Source organism: Xyrauchen texanus, chromosome 2 (genome assembly GCF_025860055.1).
Source record: "Xyrauchen texanus isolate HMW12.3.18 chromosome 2, RBS_HiC_50CHRs, whole genome shotgun sequence".
In the NCBI taxonomy this organism is placed as follows: domain Eukaryota; kingdom Metazoa; phylum Chordata; class Actinopteri; order Cypriniformes; family Catostomidae; genus Xyrauchen; species Xyrauchen texanus.
Window position 1 is genome coordinate 11238212 of NC_068277.1, and position 18055 is coordinate 11256266.

Here is an 18055-nt window from a genome sequence, read left to right on the forward strand (position 1 = left end):
GGTAATGCATTTATGAAATTCGTGGCATGCTCAGTGGACTAAAAACAATTTCCTCTGCTTGGCCATATCCTTCAGCTGCAGATTAAGGGACAGACGTCCAAGAGGATCCAAGCGGGCCCTTCAGGCCCTTGGTGGGGCCCTTGCCAATCGACTTGCTTCCTCTCATCTCCAGCAGCATCCCAGTTATACCACACTTTATTAAAAGAAGCCTCACTGATGTTTGTTGCATGAGTTGCCCTGTATTTACTCGTGGGAGCCATGGTTAGCGGCTATAATATCCTGTTTCAGGGATGGTTTACTTTGCATTTTAAAAAAGCATGTAAAAAGGAGAGAACATTCCAGGCATGACTTCTGTCTGCAGGGCTGTATGGGGCCCCTGGTTCAGAAATAAGGCCCTGGATGGCCCCAACCCAGACTTCACTGTGCCTCTTCCCCGGCAGGAAACTTTATTTGCTTCATGCAGACATGTTGCCCCTGTCACGCACGCACACGCACAAGTCCACGTCCCTCTTAGTTCAGGGTGACATTTTAGCCCAGTAAAAATAAAAGACTTTATCCTCTTTTGACATTTCCTAAACTCAGTCCAAGAGCCGTTCTGATTTCAACCATTTGTTTTAATAATGTGGCAATCTGTGGATGAAATGTGTTTGCAATATTTTTGCATAGTAGGGGGTTTTATTCATGAGGCAGCATGCAGATATTAAAGAAAGTACAAGGAAACCACACTTTTTGGGACAGGGTAAACTTTTGGGTTTGTGACGGTCACAGTACACCCTGTTCATTGCATCAAGGGTAGCTTCAAACTGGATTCTCTTTTATGATCCCATGTACTGCTCCAGGCAGCGATGACACACTGATCAAACGGAGGCTGTGTCTGAAAGCTAAGGCAGCTGCAAATCAATGACTTCACAGGCATCATTTTGTGAATGAAGGCACCACGTAAGGACACTAATTTCGGACAGCCTTCCAAAGCAATGTATCGGTGTCTAATGATTTAAAAATAGTTCAAGTGACATTTAGAAAATAAAAACTAATATTTAGTAACAACAATGCATGTTTCTTGGTAGAAAAATAGCTCAGTTGAAAACGGGACATTTATAATATAATTAATGGTTTAATTATATTATAAATTGTCATTTTTTTCTTTCAACAAACCTACGAATCATACGCACAAAATTTGGACATATGCAGTAAAGGGATAGTTAACCCAAAAATGAAAAAAAATCATAATTTACTCATGTTGTCACTAGAGGTCGACCGCTAGTAGATTTTGCCAATACCGACAACTAAGGTGGTGGAAAAGGCAGATAACCAATTAATTGGCCAATATATATAAAAAATAATTATAATTTATAGCTCAGAGTTTATATGTATTTATTTCACCAAATTGGTTTATTGATGAGGAATAAAAAATATTTGGAAAAAAGGAAACTATCTGCATAGATTTTTGGTGATAACCGATAGTCAGGCTTGAGTGAAGTTTGAGATGCCATTTATTTGATAGATGTAAAATGGGAGGTGATGTCTCTCTCTTTGGCGTAGGCCCCGCCCGGCAGTCCGAGGTAGTTGTACCCGGAACTGTCATGTCCTGCCGGAGATAGGTGGCAGGGGCGAGGAGCCTACCCCCCTGCAGGACAGGGCTCAACTGGTGGTGGTGGGGAGGTGGAGGTTGCAGTGTTAGCACACCGAAACAGCAATGTTATAGATTGTGAGCGGACTTATAAAGCATTGGCTTACGTGCAGTTGGCTAGAAGTTACCCAGCTAATGATGTGATGATGTACACCTGCTGGTCTTCCCGCTAGAACTACGCTCCACTTCCATTTCCAAAAACCAACAATTGGCACCGATTAATCAGTAAAATTCTCCAGACAGTCAAAGCCCAGTAATCACGGTGATGCCATCTGCAACTGGAAAAAGATTTACATTGAGCAAATCCACAGTGCCAGTGCAAAGTGTGCGCTCTAAAACAGCCTTTCCTGTTCTCTCCTGCAAAGACACACACAAATCTTCCCATCTGCTCTGAGCAGTGCCACTCAAAGGCCTGTAGAGTCCTCAAACAGCAAACCATCCTTCAATCCCACTTACCTCTTTTCTAACTCTCTCTCTCCTCTATCATCAGTCTGTAGTGTTCAAAAAAACTTCAGTCCATTAAGTCTTCTGAAATGAGACCCCAATGTGTCAACCAGCTATATGCCCTGGTGAACATCACTCATAAATCCTGTCATCTGCTGCTGTAGTGTCTCTTCCACACATCAGGTTCTCACACACGCGCACACACACACACACTGTAGAAGCTGATCGCATGTGTTTAAGCATGTGTTAGTGTGTTTTGTCTTGGGTGTCTCTGCTGTGAGGTTTTGGGAAACCCTTCTTGCAAAGAGCTCTTTTGTTTGGTGTCAAATGAGGGGTTAAAAAGACAAATGGAAGCTGGGTGAGAGAACGGCATGCTTGAGCAGCACATTTTCGACGTGGGGGCTGGAATTAAAACAATGCTTGCCTTTTATCCATGCGGTGCTCTAATTGGATGGGAAACTCTGCCGCCTTGGCACTCTGTGGGCGAATCAGAGGGCAAAAAACATGTGGATCAGAAGCACGGCCCACACCACCTGCACTCGTGCCCTGACACAAACAACTTCAATGTTTTAGAGAGTGTGTGTGCATTATTATCTTTTGTGCATGATTTTCCTACTATATTGTGTTTGTTATGGCTTTAATAATGCTTAGCTAGCGTGTCCTCATGGGTGATTGGTTACTTTAATCAAGCCTGAATTTGGTTAGTTCTGAGAGAAAAAAAATATCAAAACAACATATGGATCTGAAGTGAAAACAAAGCAAATCAATATTTCCACAATCAATTGTTTTCATCAACAGCATCTGCTATGGCACACTTTTTTCTGAATTAGTGGTATGGATCTTTTTTTTTTTTTTTAATAATCCTCTCATTGATAGTGTTAACAAATGACCAGAAAATGGAAAGTGACAGTTCCAGAAAAAGATGCGATAGACCTCCCTCAGGGTTGGCGGTGCAGCCTTAATTTGGGAACTATTAAAGTGCTGTATCTGTTGGTTAATGTGCATCACTGTGGGCTCTTTTAATTTTGCAAATTCCACACAAATTGTTCAGAAAAGAATTATGGGTTTTACACTACCAACACGTAACTAGTCAGTCTGATGAATAGAAACTAGATTTTTACACGTTCTGAAAAAGAGAGTGACTTGTTCTTACCATCCAATACTCGCCAATAGCACAATGCTAGGGTGTAATGGATGGCTTGGACAAAGCCCAAAATCCCTAAACCAATACCAAATTAACAATCATAACTCTTCCTGAGCTTTCAAGCTACATTCACCAAACTTTGCACATACCTTCATACTATTCTGACTCAGGTTGCTATGTATTTCCTTACTGATCGGACTTGTAGTTTACTTGTGATAAACAATCAAAAATGCCATAGACTTCACTGATCTATATATTAACATTAAAGGGGTCATGACACGAGGATTCAAATTTTCCTTGATCTTTTAACATACAGTATATATTGTCATTGTACTATAAAAACATCCTGTAAGTTTCAGAACTCAAAAATTCCTACTCACTGCAAAAATGGGCATTTGAAAAAGCCAAGCTGCCAAAATGACTCATCCTCTAGTGATATCACACTATGGTAGACATTTGTATCTGTCCGCCTCCAGAACAATACATCATTTCCTACTTTACCTTTAATCACTTCTGTAGACCACAGTGTAGCGATGAGCAGTGAGATGGAAAGTAGAGAGAGCAGGTTAGTGAAGAGCAGAGAGCCAATCTTAAAAGTGGGTGTTTACTGTCAAGTCTTAAAGGAGGAGCATCACCAAACCCAACATTTTTTTTAAGAGGATCAGAATGAGGATGGAAAATGATCACCTTTTACAAATATATCACATTTAAATCGATTACTAATATTATAAGTGAACATCAAGGAACATATTCAAATAATAAAAAAGGCATGTCATGACCCCTTTAAAAACTAGCTTGAACACAATAGCAATGCCTTGCAACCAGCCAGAACAACCTAGCAACCACTTAGTAATGCACAGTGTTTAGAAAGCTACTTTGAAACTGTAGTTTGACAAGCTACTCATAATTTTAAGTAGTTAAGCTACAGTCAAGGTACTCTTTTGAAAAAGTAGTTAGCTACACTACAAGTTACTATCAAAAAGTAGCTAGCTACATTGAAGCTACTTAATGAGGCAATCTTTTTTAATGTTACTATCAAACCAATAATATTAATAACACAATTTACACTAGTGACATTTATTAATTAATGTATTAATTAAATACATTTAATGTGCTCAATTAAATATATTAAATTTTTTTTTATACATTTAATGAATACTAACATTAATACAGTTAAAAATGGCCATAAAATAAAATACAACAGTATAAAATAAAAACAAAAAAGATCAGACGTCTTTAAAAAAATCAATTTTATATTATACTTCACACTTTGCAGTCCTGCTGTGGCCAGGTGTAGCCTACTTCCCTAAAGATCAAATTTTTATGACAAACTCTCTTTGGGCTGGCATTTTGTGTTCTTGTCACATAATATTTAATGGGGATAATATGTGAATAAAGACTCAGGGCTTGTTTCTTCCCTCACCTGGGTTCATGCTCATTGTATTTTCTGACTTTGACATGCAAGTGCCAGCTTTACAGGTCACATACAGGTTGCTCTACATATATTTATTAGCTTTGTTCAGGTCCAAAAAAAGTGGACGAATGGTCATCCTAGATTGTTGCATAATAATACACACCATAAATGATTTCTTTAACCAATCATTTTATTTATTTAACATGAAAATAATAAATAATTAAATGCTAAGAAATGAAGAAATCAAATAGTTCTGCATGATATTAATTATTATAATAATATATACTGTATATTTATAAATATTGTATTTATTTATTTATTTATGCATTTGGCAGACGCTTTTATCCAAAGCGACTTACAGAGCACTTATTACAGGGACAATCCCCCTGGAGCAACCAGGAGTTAAGTGCCTTGCTCAAGGACACAATGGTGGTGGCTGTGGGGATCGAACCAGCGTCCTACCTGATTACCAGGTTACCAGTTATGTGCTTAGACCACTACACCACCACCACTTATATTATTAAATATAATAATAATAATAATAATAATTCACATGCTGCTCCCAATAACGCACAGATGATGAGAAGTGAAATAAACATATTTATAACTTTTTGAATAATTTGATTTAAAATAGTGAAGGTAAATATGCTGTTGTGTGATCTATTAAGAACAAAGTGTCTGAAACATTCTTTGTTTCATAGAACGAATAAAATGGTGTTCTTTAATAATTTTCAGATTGACCTGCCCCTGTACATCTTGTTAAAAACAAACTACTCGCTTTACATAACCATCAGACAATCTCTTCTTATCCAAGTGAGCTGTAACAAGCTCTCAGTAGATGGCGGTAATTCACTATTTTTGTTTGTGATCTGCCATTACAAAAGAAGAAGAGGGCTCTGCCAGATTCTGATCAGCAGACAGAAATATGCTGCCAGATTGTCTGACATTTTGCCGGTAAAAGTTTGGCTTCTACGCAATAAAGAAAGCTATTAGTTATAATCTGACAAACATGATGTAGCGTTTGGTCACACTACACCACTACTTGCTGGAAAAAGTAGTTCGCTTCTGGAAAAGCTTCTGTTTTAAAAGCAGCTTAGCTACTGTCAAGCTACTGAAAAATGTAGTTAAGTTAGTAGCGTCGCTACATGTATTTAGCTACTCCCCAACACTGGTAATGCATTGTCTAACTGACTTTCTGTCTGTGTGTCTGTCTAAATGTAAGGCTTGTATAATCTTCAAACATTGAAAACTATTTTAAACAAGTTTGGTGAAGCCAAACTTTACTTATTTTTTTATATGTATACCGCAAATAGTGTGGGACTAATAACACCCTGTTTACTTTTGTTCAAAAGTATGAGCAATAGTAATATTGAAAGCAACTAAACAAGGTTCATATAAGACTTAAGACTTCAAATTAGACTTACAAACCTAAACTTAATATCCACATTGTCTGCAATAGTCTGGAACCCTTGCAGTGTTGTCGAAAACTCTACACATGGAAAAATAGGGAGTGGGAAAGCCCAGCACCAAACACCAACAGAGTTACAAGCCACATGGAGGCAGCCAGGGGAATTACTGCCTAGCTGACCCAGAAATCCAGGGCCAGCTTTGTTTTAACAAGTAAGGGAGCTTTCTACCACTTTTGCCACTGTGCCTCGACCACAAGAAAGAGCCCAGTGCCTCAGAAGAGCTAGTGGGGAGGAAATTAAATATTACACCAGGAGGGAATGGTTTCACTCAGGTGAGGGTGAGGGGTTGAAGGGGGGCAAAACATTAAGAAGAGTAAAGGTAGTCTGGGGGAGAGTGGGTTCATATGCATGGGGGGTGAGGAATTAGCAACGTTTCATACTCACTGATGAAGTAGTGTGTTCATTATCAGCGTAATTCGATCAAGATGCTGAAGCAGGGAGTTGGACTGGGGGAGCGGGCGAAGAAGGCCGGCATTCTTTATTACACAGCTCATTTAATTTAACTGACCTTTAAATATATATATATATATATACACATATATATATATATATATATATATATACTGTATATGTATACACATATACAGTATAAAAAAATTAAATGAATACATTTGGATTTAAGGTAAAGAAAACGTTGCCCCTGCTTGTTTACAAGCGGAGCAGTGAGTCCAGGCCTGTCAGCTCCTAGTGTTGTGTCTAATCTGCTTTACATATCAATTACTCTGGTCAAAAAACAGCCACTTAGATATGAAGAGCTTTCTGATTGACATGTGAAGAAAGATTATACTTTTTTACTTTTTCCAAGCAGCACACGGAAAAACTAAATATACCCTAAAATATACCCTAGAGCAGTGGTTCTCAGCCCTGTTCCTGGAGGCCCCCCAACACAACACATTTTGGATATCTCCCTAATCAAACACACCTGATTCAACTCATCAGCTCATTAGTGGAGACACCAAAACCTGAATTGGGTGTGTCGGAAAAGGGAAATATACAAAATGTGCGAGGGGTGTTAGGGGGCCTTCAGGAATAGGGTTGAGAACCACTGCTGTAGAGTTACTGTACAGTACACAAAAAAGTACTATTTCACAGACATAACTTAGAAAACAAAGCAGAATATACAATTCTGTTCGAGGATACCTAGTTTACATGCTACCAAGTGCCTTAATATACAGTAGGTAGTTACGCAAAGCCAGCCTATCAGATAAAAGTTTCCTAGATCAAGAAAGTGCTTCCCAGTTGTGTGTGCAATATGTGCAATATGCATCAGACTGTCAGTGAACAAACAGTGGGTGGTGGCTAAGACTGAGACTAGTTGGCTCCTGGCTTGGCCAACAGGAGCCTGAGTTTGATCCTGCATCTGTAGGGCAATCAATCAGCTGTTCAACACTCTGACTACAGCCCGCTCTGTTTGGTAAACAGAGCGTCAGAGGCTATTAGGATAGCGGTTCCTCTCTGAAGCCCTAACAGAGTGCTCACAGGCCAGATCCTGACGTCAGTTAGAAGGTATCAGCTATCAAACAACAGAGATTCTGTGACCCCGCTTGCTCTCTCACTCATTCCATCTGCATAAGAAACAATAGCTGATAATAAGAAGCTGGCTCGTTCCCTTTTGAGCTGCAGGTCGATTTACACTCTTCTTGCCCTTCATCAGCATTTCCTAGTCAGCAATGGGCTAAACCTCAGCCTTAATCACCTACATATTCTCTCCTGAAGGTACAGAAATTCAATAATATCTAGTGTAGAAAAAAAACAGTAATTAAATACATCAAAAAGCTTGCATGGCTGCATAGCAATCAGCCATCATCAAAGCATGCAGCCATTGCTCACAACAAAGAACATCTCATTCAGGAAGAGTTTGGAAAATAGTGTTGTACAGCACACATAATGTGTTGTTTTTGAGCTCATTTAATATAACGGTGGTACAACTGAATGCAAAAATAACAATCGGTTAGTGACATAACACCCTGCTAGCTTCTATGGCTATTTTCATTATTAAAAGTTATTAACAGTTTTGGACACGTTACTCAAAGTAATCCTCTACAAACTACTAATTGATTACTCTTCCGCTAAAATTGTAATCCGATAATTGTAATACTGACTTTATAGATTACTTTATTGGAAAAGTAATCACATTACTAATCACTTTTAAGTTACTTTCTAAAATACATTTCACAGAAAAGATTTTTTTGGCACTCAATGAGTTCAAAATAATATCTATATTTCCTCCTTGTTCATTGTCGCACACAAGTCATACTTTTTTAAATGTACTCTACATAAATCATTTTATTTTAGAAATGTGTAATCCAATTAATGTGCTTAAAAGTAGCTTAATTGAAAGTCAGATACTTGTAAAGTCGGATTGAAAGTCAGAACTTGTAATGCAAATATAATGGGTTACACTACTATTTGTAAAAATAATTAAAGAAGTAACTTTATTACACCCAAAATTGATTACTAATACATATACAACGTTTTTAAAATCTCTTTTTTTTATATAAAATCTGAACTGATTCAGGACAGATTTTCTGAAAATATTTTTAAAAGTGTCAGCTGAATAAAACAACTGAAAAAAGGCAGAGGGTTGCAAATGCGTGCGTGCGCGTGCGTGCGTGTGTGTGTGTGTGTGTGTGTGTGTAGCAACTGTACTGCTCAGCCCACACATCCCTACTGCAGGAGTCATTACCTAACCTTCAACCAGCCTCACAAACAAGGGAATCCATTAACGCACATCAAAGGTTAGCCAAGAAAATATATAAATAAATGCTACATCAACCAAAAAAGAGAGCGCACGCGAGACAGCAAACCAGACTTGTTTGTGAACTCTTTACCTCCCCCTACCCCAGAAACAAACTCTAAATCTCCTGCACCCCCCACCCCCCCACCCTTTTAGCCTAAGTGGGCCTTGCTATTGCCTTTGCATGTTCACTTGTCCACTGTACTATAGTCATTAACATATTTGGAGTGCAGCGAGCAGAAAGCTTAATTGTCCTTAATTGCTCGGCTAAATACATTCTCTAATGATTCTCCTCAGATCTGTGACTGCCTTTTGCGCAATTTCCCGGCCGCTGGCTTCATTATCCCTGCCTCCTCGGAACAAAGCGTCTTTAGAGGCCAACTCCCCCCGCCTATCTTTCGCTCTCTCTCACTCTCTCTTCCCCACAACGCTAAGAGCTGGCCGGACCACTTGGCTTGTGGGAGGGAGGGGATTGCGACGCACAATTGAACTCTTTTGTCAGGGCGTAAGAGTCAAAATGATAAGAAAACCAAATCCATGCTGAAACAGTGTGTTAATTGACTTCGACTCTGTCGTCTTAATGGCTAACTAACATATTGCCTGACGAAGGCCTCATCCACTGACTTTTGTTTTCGCAGCCCCCTCCCCAAGCCGTTCAGAGCTTAATGGCTTCTGTGATTGTTTAATGGCGACAGAGGACAGGGACTGTACTCATATTAATGAATGTGCTGTGCCAGACCGGTATAGTCATCAAGATATCCTCTCGCCTTATCAGTGCTCAATGGAGCACAGAACCCCGGCTTGCATCTTTACTGGGTGCTTTATGTCACATACACCGCTGTGGGACTGAAGATGTTCTGCACTATGTCAAAAACTATGTCCAAACTTGAAAAATAAGAGGAACTTTGTGTTCTTGCCGTGAGTGCAGAGAACCTATGGCAGTGGTTCCCAATTCCAGTCCTGGTGGACCACAGCACTACACATTTTGGAAATCTCCCTTATTTAAAGAGATTGTTCACCCAAAAATAAGAATTCTGTCATAATTTTCTGACCCTTATGTTTAAATGGACACCAGAAAGCAGCATTCCCATTTACATGCACTGTGTAAGCGGCATACTTTTACTGCCGTATGCATGCGGCTCGGTCAATAAGCAACTTTCTCCATAGCCAAGTAATTTCCCCAAAACACTTGTGTAAATAACAAACATGGAATCCAAGGAAGACTTCGCTATTTTATTCTCTGTTGTTTCACTTTATTTCCAGATATTCCAGCGTTGTTATGGTGTTTGTTTCCTTAATTCACTATTGCGACCTGATGTGGAATTGCGCAGCAACTGTGGGGTTTCCCTCTTATGTAAATCTCTGGGAATCCCCCAACATAGGAGTGTATGTAAGCAAATGTGAAGGAGAGTCGATATTTTACACTGGTGTGTATAAATGGGTATAGTTTTTGGTGTATGTGCTTTTCCGAATGTACTCCCAAAAATTTTGAATTCTATCCACTGTGTTGACTTGTTGTTGGGCTCCATGCTATGACGTTTGTTATTCGGTCTGTTCACGCACATGCGCACTCTTCAAAAACCTACAAAAACCTGTTTATGCGTTTACATGTAAACATAAGCCATGTTCTACGGGAGAAACCCAGGTGTGTTAAACCACCTTCTCTTAATTCCTTAAACGGCATAAGGAAATGTATGTTCTTGTTTACAAGATGTTTCAGAATGCTACTTTCTTTCCACTTCCTGGAATTAATTTAAGAGCAAGTAAACAAGTGGTCTATGAAAGGAAGAATGTTAGTCTCAGTCATTGTTCATTAACATCTTTTTTGTTCGATGGAGGAAGATCATATGGGTTTGGAACAACATTAGTGCTAGAAAAAGAATTTTCATTTTTGGGTGAACTATCCCTTTAAATATGGAAAATAAGAAATCACTGCTGTATGTAAATCTGTCTATATTGCGGCAGCTGCCATATGACCAAGTGAAGACGATGACACCCTAGAAATCTGTTGTATTAGTAACCTTATCTGCCAACGGTGCTAACAATAAACATTCCCTGTCTATCTATTATGAAGTCTAAATTATAAATGGAGTAGAAAGTTTGCATTCTGTTACAAAATAGGGGAATGCCAAAACTACAAGAGCATAAACATAGCGCTAAAGTAGGATCCATCCCAATTAACTTTTATTGGTTTAATTCTTACCCGTGTCAGCAGACGGACACTTGCGGATAGTGAAGATGGCGCTTAACTCCTCCTCTTCCTCAGGCAGGCCCTTCTGCAGGCGCTGGAGCTTCCTCAGGCTCTCGCTGCGCTGGTGCTTCATGGAACGGACGTGTTGGATGAGGTTGAGCTTGGCTTTGGTGGAGTAGTTACACAGGACACAGTGGTAGTAGCACGACTCACCTTCCACCGCAATCTCGTGCTGTTGTAGGTGCTTTAGAGACAGAGAGAAAAGAGAGGGAGTTAGGCCTAATCTGATACAATGGAAAAAGCCAATTTTTCCGCTTGAATGAACCAAGCATCCTAGACAAATGGAGCCTGTGTATACTACATGCAGCAATGATTTAAAATATTAATTGAGAAAAATAAATAACGTCATGTCCAAACCATACCCATGATTTGTTTTGATCAATCAAAGTAACGACTAAACAGGAATGAGTTAAATGGAATTTATACAACTGAAAAAGTCAAACTTTCTAGTCCTGAATGGGAAAAAAAACAAACATCCTAGGCAAACAAAGCCTACATTTATAATATGTGCAGCATTGTTTAATACTTTATTAGTTTAAGGAAAATAAAAACATCACGCTCCAAACCACATCAATGATTAGTTTTAACCAATGCCCTTCGACTAGCCAAGTTTTCCTAAGGAATTTCAGGGATGTGCGCAAATTGGAGAAATAGGCCTATTACCACACAAAATCCTCAGCAGAACAAAAACATCAGTGCATTTGTCAATTTTTAGGCAAACTAAAAGAATCCTGTTCACCCAGTAAGTGGAAATTAGCCTTTAGCGTGGGATTTTTAACAAACAGAATACCTTACGGCATGTACAAATGAATGAATCAATTACCAATCAGGACTCTGTTGTTTAACAAAAAGAAAGTGAACGTCTTTCATCAACAATACAATGGTCTCTGGAATTTAGCATGAAGCGTACACATCTCAGTGCAAACAAGACCTCTCTCTACAACTATACTTTAATTCACAGGTGTTCAAGGTATACAGGGCTGGAAAATTTAGCAAGTTATTTCTTCAATATTAGTTGACTGTTTAATACAATTGATGCAGTATTTTTGTTTTTTTCACTTCACTAATGTTTTTACCCACTTTCTGTGGCTTCAAGTTATTTGTGACAAAGTATTATATTTTAATTGTTGTTTATATATATATATATATATATATATATATATATATATATACACACACACACACACACACACACACATACATATATACATACATATATATATACACACATACATACCCCTCGTGCCGTCAAAACAGCGCCAACCCAAATCTCAGGACAGCATTCTGACACGCTATTCTTCCCACCACAATTGTAAAGGGTGATTATTTGACCGTAAACTTTGTCAGATCGAACCAGTCTGGTCATTCTCTGTTGACCTCTCCAGATCAGCAGTTATTCAAACTCAAACCAGCCCGTCTGGCACCAACAATCGTCCATGCGATTATCTAATCACCCAATTGTGTGCCAGCAGTGCAGTACATAAAATCATGATACGAGTCAGGAAATTCAGCTAATGTTCACATCAACCATCAGAATGGGGAAAATGTGTGTTCTCAGTGATTTGGACCATGGCATGATTGTTGGTGCCAGACAGGCTGGTTTGAGTATTTCTGCTGATCTCCTGGGATTTTCACATACAACAGTTTTTAGAATTTACTCAGAATGGTGCCAAAAAACAAAAACCAGTGAGCAGCAGTTCTGTGAACAGAAATGCCTTGTTGATGAGAGAGGTCAACAGAGAATGGCCAGACTGGTTTGAACTGACAAAGTCTACGGTAACTCAGATAACCGCTCTGTACGATTGTGGTGAGAAGAATAATATCTCAGAATGCTATTCTGAGATGCGGGTTTGTGCTGTTTTGGTGGCATGAGGCCATAAATACAATATTAGGCAGGTGGTTTTAATGTTGTGGCTGATCGGTATATATATATATATATATATATATATATATATATATATATATATATATATATATATATATATATATATATATATTTTATACACACAAATGTTTACCAAATTACATTATTTCTCTTCACAAATCAATGTTTCTCTTCAAGTTTATATCCAGCTATCATTATTCCAACAGCCGGTATTAAGTCATGCTGCCATCTTAATGTAATTCAAAGTAAATATTTTGCAGATTATATTTTAATAGTTTCCTTCAGCTTAGTACAACGACAAAGTCAATAATTTAATTTCGCAAACAAAATGTATTTATAATAATCACTCTTTTCTCTCACACTATTAATGGGTCATTATACATGAAAACATATAGCTGGCTTTAAGGAGCAGGATCAAATTTAAGGGTCCTTGTCATTACAAACTTTTTATATATAAAATACAAAAAAAAGACTTTGATACTGCGAACAAACAGCAGTAACTTTCCTTGGTCTGATTACCATGTATTTGTCATTTACATTGCTAGTTTCATGAGTTTTTTTAAAAATGTGCCAGGAAAGAGATGATGCAAATCTGTAAAAATATCCATCCGCTTTTTGCCTGGCAAAACGTCTATTTTCTCTCTTGTGGAGAAGCTCTTAATCTCCTACACAGACCACCCCCAAACTCTGACAAAGGTCGGGGAAAACAAATTGATTCATTAAGATGCGGCTGAGTTAGCTTTGCCCTGCAGCGCAGAGACGAGATGCGTTTCCATCGGCTTCGGATGCACAAAGCCTGAGTAACATTAGATTTTTAACCCAATTAAGGCCATCAGGTGTTGACAACAGTGAGAGAGAGGAAATAATATTATGTTCCCTGAAATGTTCTCCTTCTCTGGTAATATTTAATTTTCGGGTAATATTGTAACATAGCTATAACAATTTTTATTTTTTTTCCAAAGCAATTGTGGTACTGGTATCATGTGTCACCCTGGTATACCTAAGATGTGCATTAGGGCCACTGACTTCCAGGAATGGGATTTTGCTTTTCGTGTGTGCCCCTCAGCTCCATGTAATGGAGTTATTAGGTGATCGTAAAAAGCTCTGCCTCCTCCTCATGTGCTCCCTCTCACTCTCCATCTCTCCCTTTCCTGTTTGAAGTGGGGGTATGATGTCATTGAGTAGGTGCTGCTGGATGTTTTGGGCAGTGAGCTGTGGTTCTCCACCTCACCCTCCCTAACACATGTGGCAATATCAGTACTCAGGTACACTGATGTTTCACAGATTTGCTTATTTGAAACACCGAATCAATCTGGTTGGGTCAAGATCGAATCGTTTTTGCCTTTTGTTGCAAGAGGGTAAGAATATACGAACTGAAATGCACGTCTTCTGCGAAAATGAGTGCAACAAAAAAGAATACACCTGAAATATACTTCAAAAGATCTTTTCTGGACCTTAAAATAATGTGGGGTGTTTTACAACACCCATAAAAAGGTCAATTTACATGGGCGAACCTTATTTGGTTGGGCCCAGCAAAGAGCAATATCAGCCTTTTATCACATACTTGATGCTGAAGATGTCAGCCATACACTGTACAACAGTTCAGTGATTGTATCTGATAGTAATACCACTGCACTTAAGTTACTTAAGTCATTGCAAAAATAGTACAGAAAACTAAATCTAGTTATGAGAAATGCTCTAGAATAACTTATTTACAAACAACACTTTTTCGGTAATTTAACCATGGTACTGTATGACTACCATACTCTAAGTACTTTAAAGAATATAATGCTATGAACATTAGAGCAATGTTCAAAAAACATGTTATAGCCATTATGCTGTTTTGTAAGGGTATCAAGCTACTGAACTCCAATTGAGTGCCTGATGCCAAGTAGAAGGGTTCAAGACTCTCCAAATCACTTACTATTAGAGATGTTATTTATGAATCTCCATATAGCAGAGATACATATATTGCTCTCCAGATCTGACACACGTGGGTGTAAAATACCAGAAAGCAATCCAACATGACACAAGAGAGTCCAACATGTCCATTAGACATATCCATGGAGCAGTCCTCACTTTCTCTCACATATATGCACTAACAGACATACCCACACAATTCCATGTGAAACAATCCACATGGGGGACCCTTGAGATGCTGTCTACACCCAATCTCCCAACCAAGAATTAACACATACACATACTGCACATCCATGCACACACACCTCTGGGTCTGAACCTGAAACTCAATAACACATGAGAGCGTGATTGTGCGCGGTGTATCTGTTTTCTATGATCCTAAGATGAAGCTCCATGCTGATAAATCACCTCCAACTGAAGTGCAGGAATTCAGCGGTTTAATGAAAAAGTCATGTTCGCTGGGCAGGGAGGGACCAGCCTGGGTGCCGTTGAGAAGTCTCCCCTCCGCAGGGGCCCCCGAGCTGCCGCATTCAGGCCCCTGGAGCCAGAGAAGGCCACAGAGTCAGCATGGCTTACATTACTATTCAGAATCCATTTAATTGGCTGGAAGTTAATGGTAGACATACAAGAAAGCACATGAGCTGTGGGGAAGCACAGTGGAGTGAAACCTGAGTGGGCCAAAGTGGCTGTGTGTATGTATGTGGGCAGCACGTGTGGCACATCTTTACAGGACAGAAGATTTGATTCCTTTCTCTCCCTCACACCAGTGTTATTAATGTTAAAGAAAACTAAAAAACATTTTGCAACTCAATTAAAAATGAAACTGGTAAACCTTTACAAACTTTACCTAACATTAGTTATGCTACATTTGTTAACATGAACTAACACTGAACAATACATTTAAAGCCCTTAATAAACTCAGCAAAAAAAGAAAAGATACTTTTGTAAAAATCCAAATAACTTTACAGATCTTTATTGTAATGGGTTTAAACAATGTTTTCCATGCCTGTTCAATGAACCGTAAACAATTAATGAACATGCACATGTGGAATGGTCGTTAAGACACTAACAGCTTACAGACGGTAGGCAATTAAGGTCACAGTTATAAAAACTTAGGACACTAAAGAGACCTTTCTACTGACTCTAAAAAACACCAAAAAGGAAGATGTCCAGGGTCCCTGCTCATCTGCGTGAACGTGCCTTAGGCATGCTGCATGGAGGCATGAGGACTGCAGATGTGGCCAGGGCAATAAATTGCAATTTCCGTACTGTGAGACACCCAAGACAGCGCTTCAGGGAGACAGGAAGGACAGCTGATCGTCCTCACAGTGGCAGACCACGCGTAACAGCACCTGCACAGGATCGGTACATCCGAATATCACACCTGCGGGACAGGTACAGGATGGCAACAACAAATGCCCGAGTTACACCAGGAATGAACAATCCCTCCATCAGTGCTCAGACTGTCCGCAATAGGCTGAGAGAGGCTGGATTGAGGGCTTGTAGGCCTGTTGAAGGCCTATTAGCCTGTATTAAAAATAAATATATTAAAAAATACGAACTAGCGCTGATAATCGATTACAATTTTTAATCAAATGTATAACATAATATGCTGATTAATTAATCACGTTTATAAACATTTGCTGAGAAAGGCCCTCAAATAACAATTAAATATAAAATGTAATAATTATATTTATATTAAAATAATTATAAATATATATTTTAAATAATTAAAATGCATTACATTATTGTGGCAGGTAAGCATTGATAAATCTATTTTAAAAAGTGGCTTTAAGAATGCACTCAACTTGTGACATTGCTAGTATCAAACAAGCCCGAGTATGATTTGTTGTCTGTACAGCTGCACGTTTCCGATGCAGCTGGAGTTTTGCTTACTGCCCCCTGCTGAAAACAGGTGGTACATCAAGCTTGAATTGTTCAGAAGGTAGGAATATTCCCTATTAATTTCTAAGGACATGATTAATTGCATTAATTATTTTAACACATTTTTTAAAAATATATTAATAGCACTGAATTAATGCATTAAATCGACAGCCCTAATAAAACCAAAACTAAATAAATAGATGAATTTACAAAATACTACTAATTAAATAAATAATAAATAAAATAAAGTCAGTGAAAACTAATGAAATCTAGCTAAATTAAAAGGACAAGCTAAAAATATTGATCTAAAAAATAATTAAATTCTCTCTTACTCGCACAACGACCAAAGTGGAGGATGAATCAGTCTTCTGGCATGCTCATGTAGGTGAGGAAAAACCAAAGAGTTGTCCACCTCATACCCTCTGCTGCAACTCAACAATGCTTTTCTATCTGCTTTGTGCCCAATGTGCACCGCTATCACTTCCAACACCTACCTGCTCCTGTGCATGATCTATAGAAGCATCCACTTAAGTGGGCTGAATAAACACACACCTTTCACTCCCATCGCCACTTCAACTACTAGAGAGCCGAATATATAGGGCAGGCCAATTGCACTCAACACAATGTGAAAACCTCCAATTTAAATTCCCAGGCCCACAGATAAGATGTGGTACATATATATCCACTTAAGTGGATGCTTCTATAGATCATGCACAGGAGCAGGTAGTTGTTGGAAGTGATAGCTGTGCACATTGGGCGCAAAGCAGATAAGTATATATATATATATATATGTAAACTTGAGCTTATGCAGCCCAAAGCATGCTTTGGGCTGAGAAAGCTCAAGTTTACATGTTGTTACACGATTCGCAAATTAAGCAATGCCAGTGTATGTTGCATTCTCAGCATTGCCGCAAGTGGCACTATAACAGCTATTCGTATAAACAGTTGTTCTATGGTCAGTTTTTTTTTCAGATCTACTACTGTCGTGGTAGAGCATGTTTGAAGTGTTTGAAAACAATCTTGCTGAGCAAATTAGTTTATGCTACCTGAATAGTAATACATCTGGTTTCATGGTACAAACATTTTAAGGTAGACTCAATCGTTCCTTGTTTCCACCACAAAAACACAAGAACGTAAGTTACGTACAACCTCACCACTCACTTGCAAAGTGTAGGCCAATCATTTGCAGGCTTTTGTCTACTTGCATAGGGTATGTTTCTAGCTCAAAGTAATAGACACGTGAGTGGTGTGAGCACTGCTACAAACAGACAAAATGC

General features: G+C 38.7%; 1 protein-coding gene across 1 annotated transcript in view; it reads right to left on the bottom strand.

The window, feature by feature from the left end:
* Positions 1-18055, bottom strand: part of zfhx3b (zinc finger homeobox 3b) — a 193955-nt gene that overhangs the window by 75482 nt on the left and 100418 nt on the right. The window contains 1 exon segment of the mRNA XM_052150779.1: positions 11042-11273. Within this exon segment, the coding sequence (XP_052006739.1) occupies positions 11042-11273 (232 nt within the window).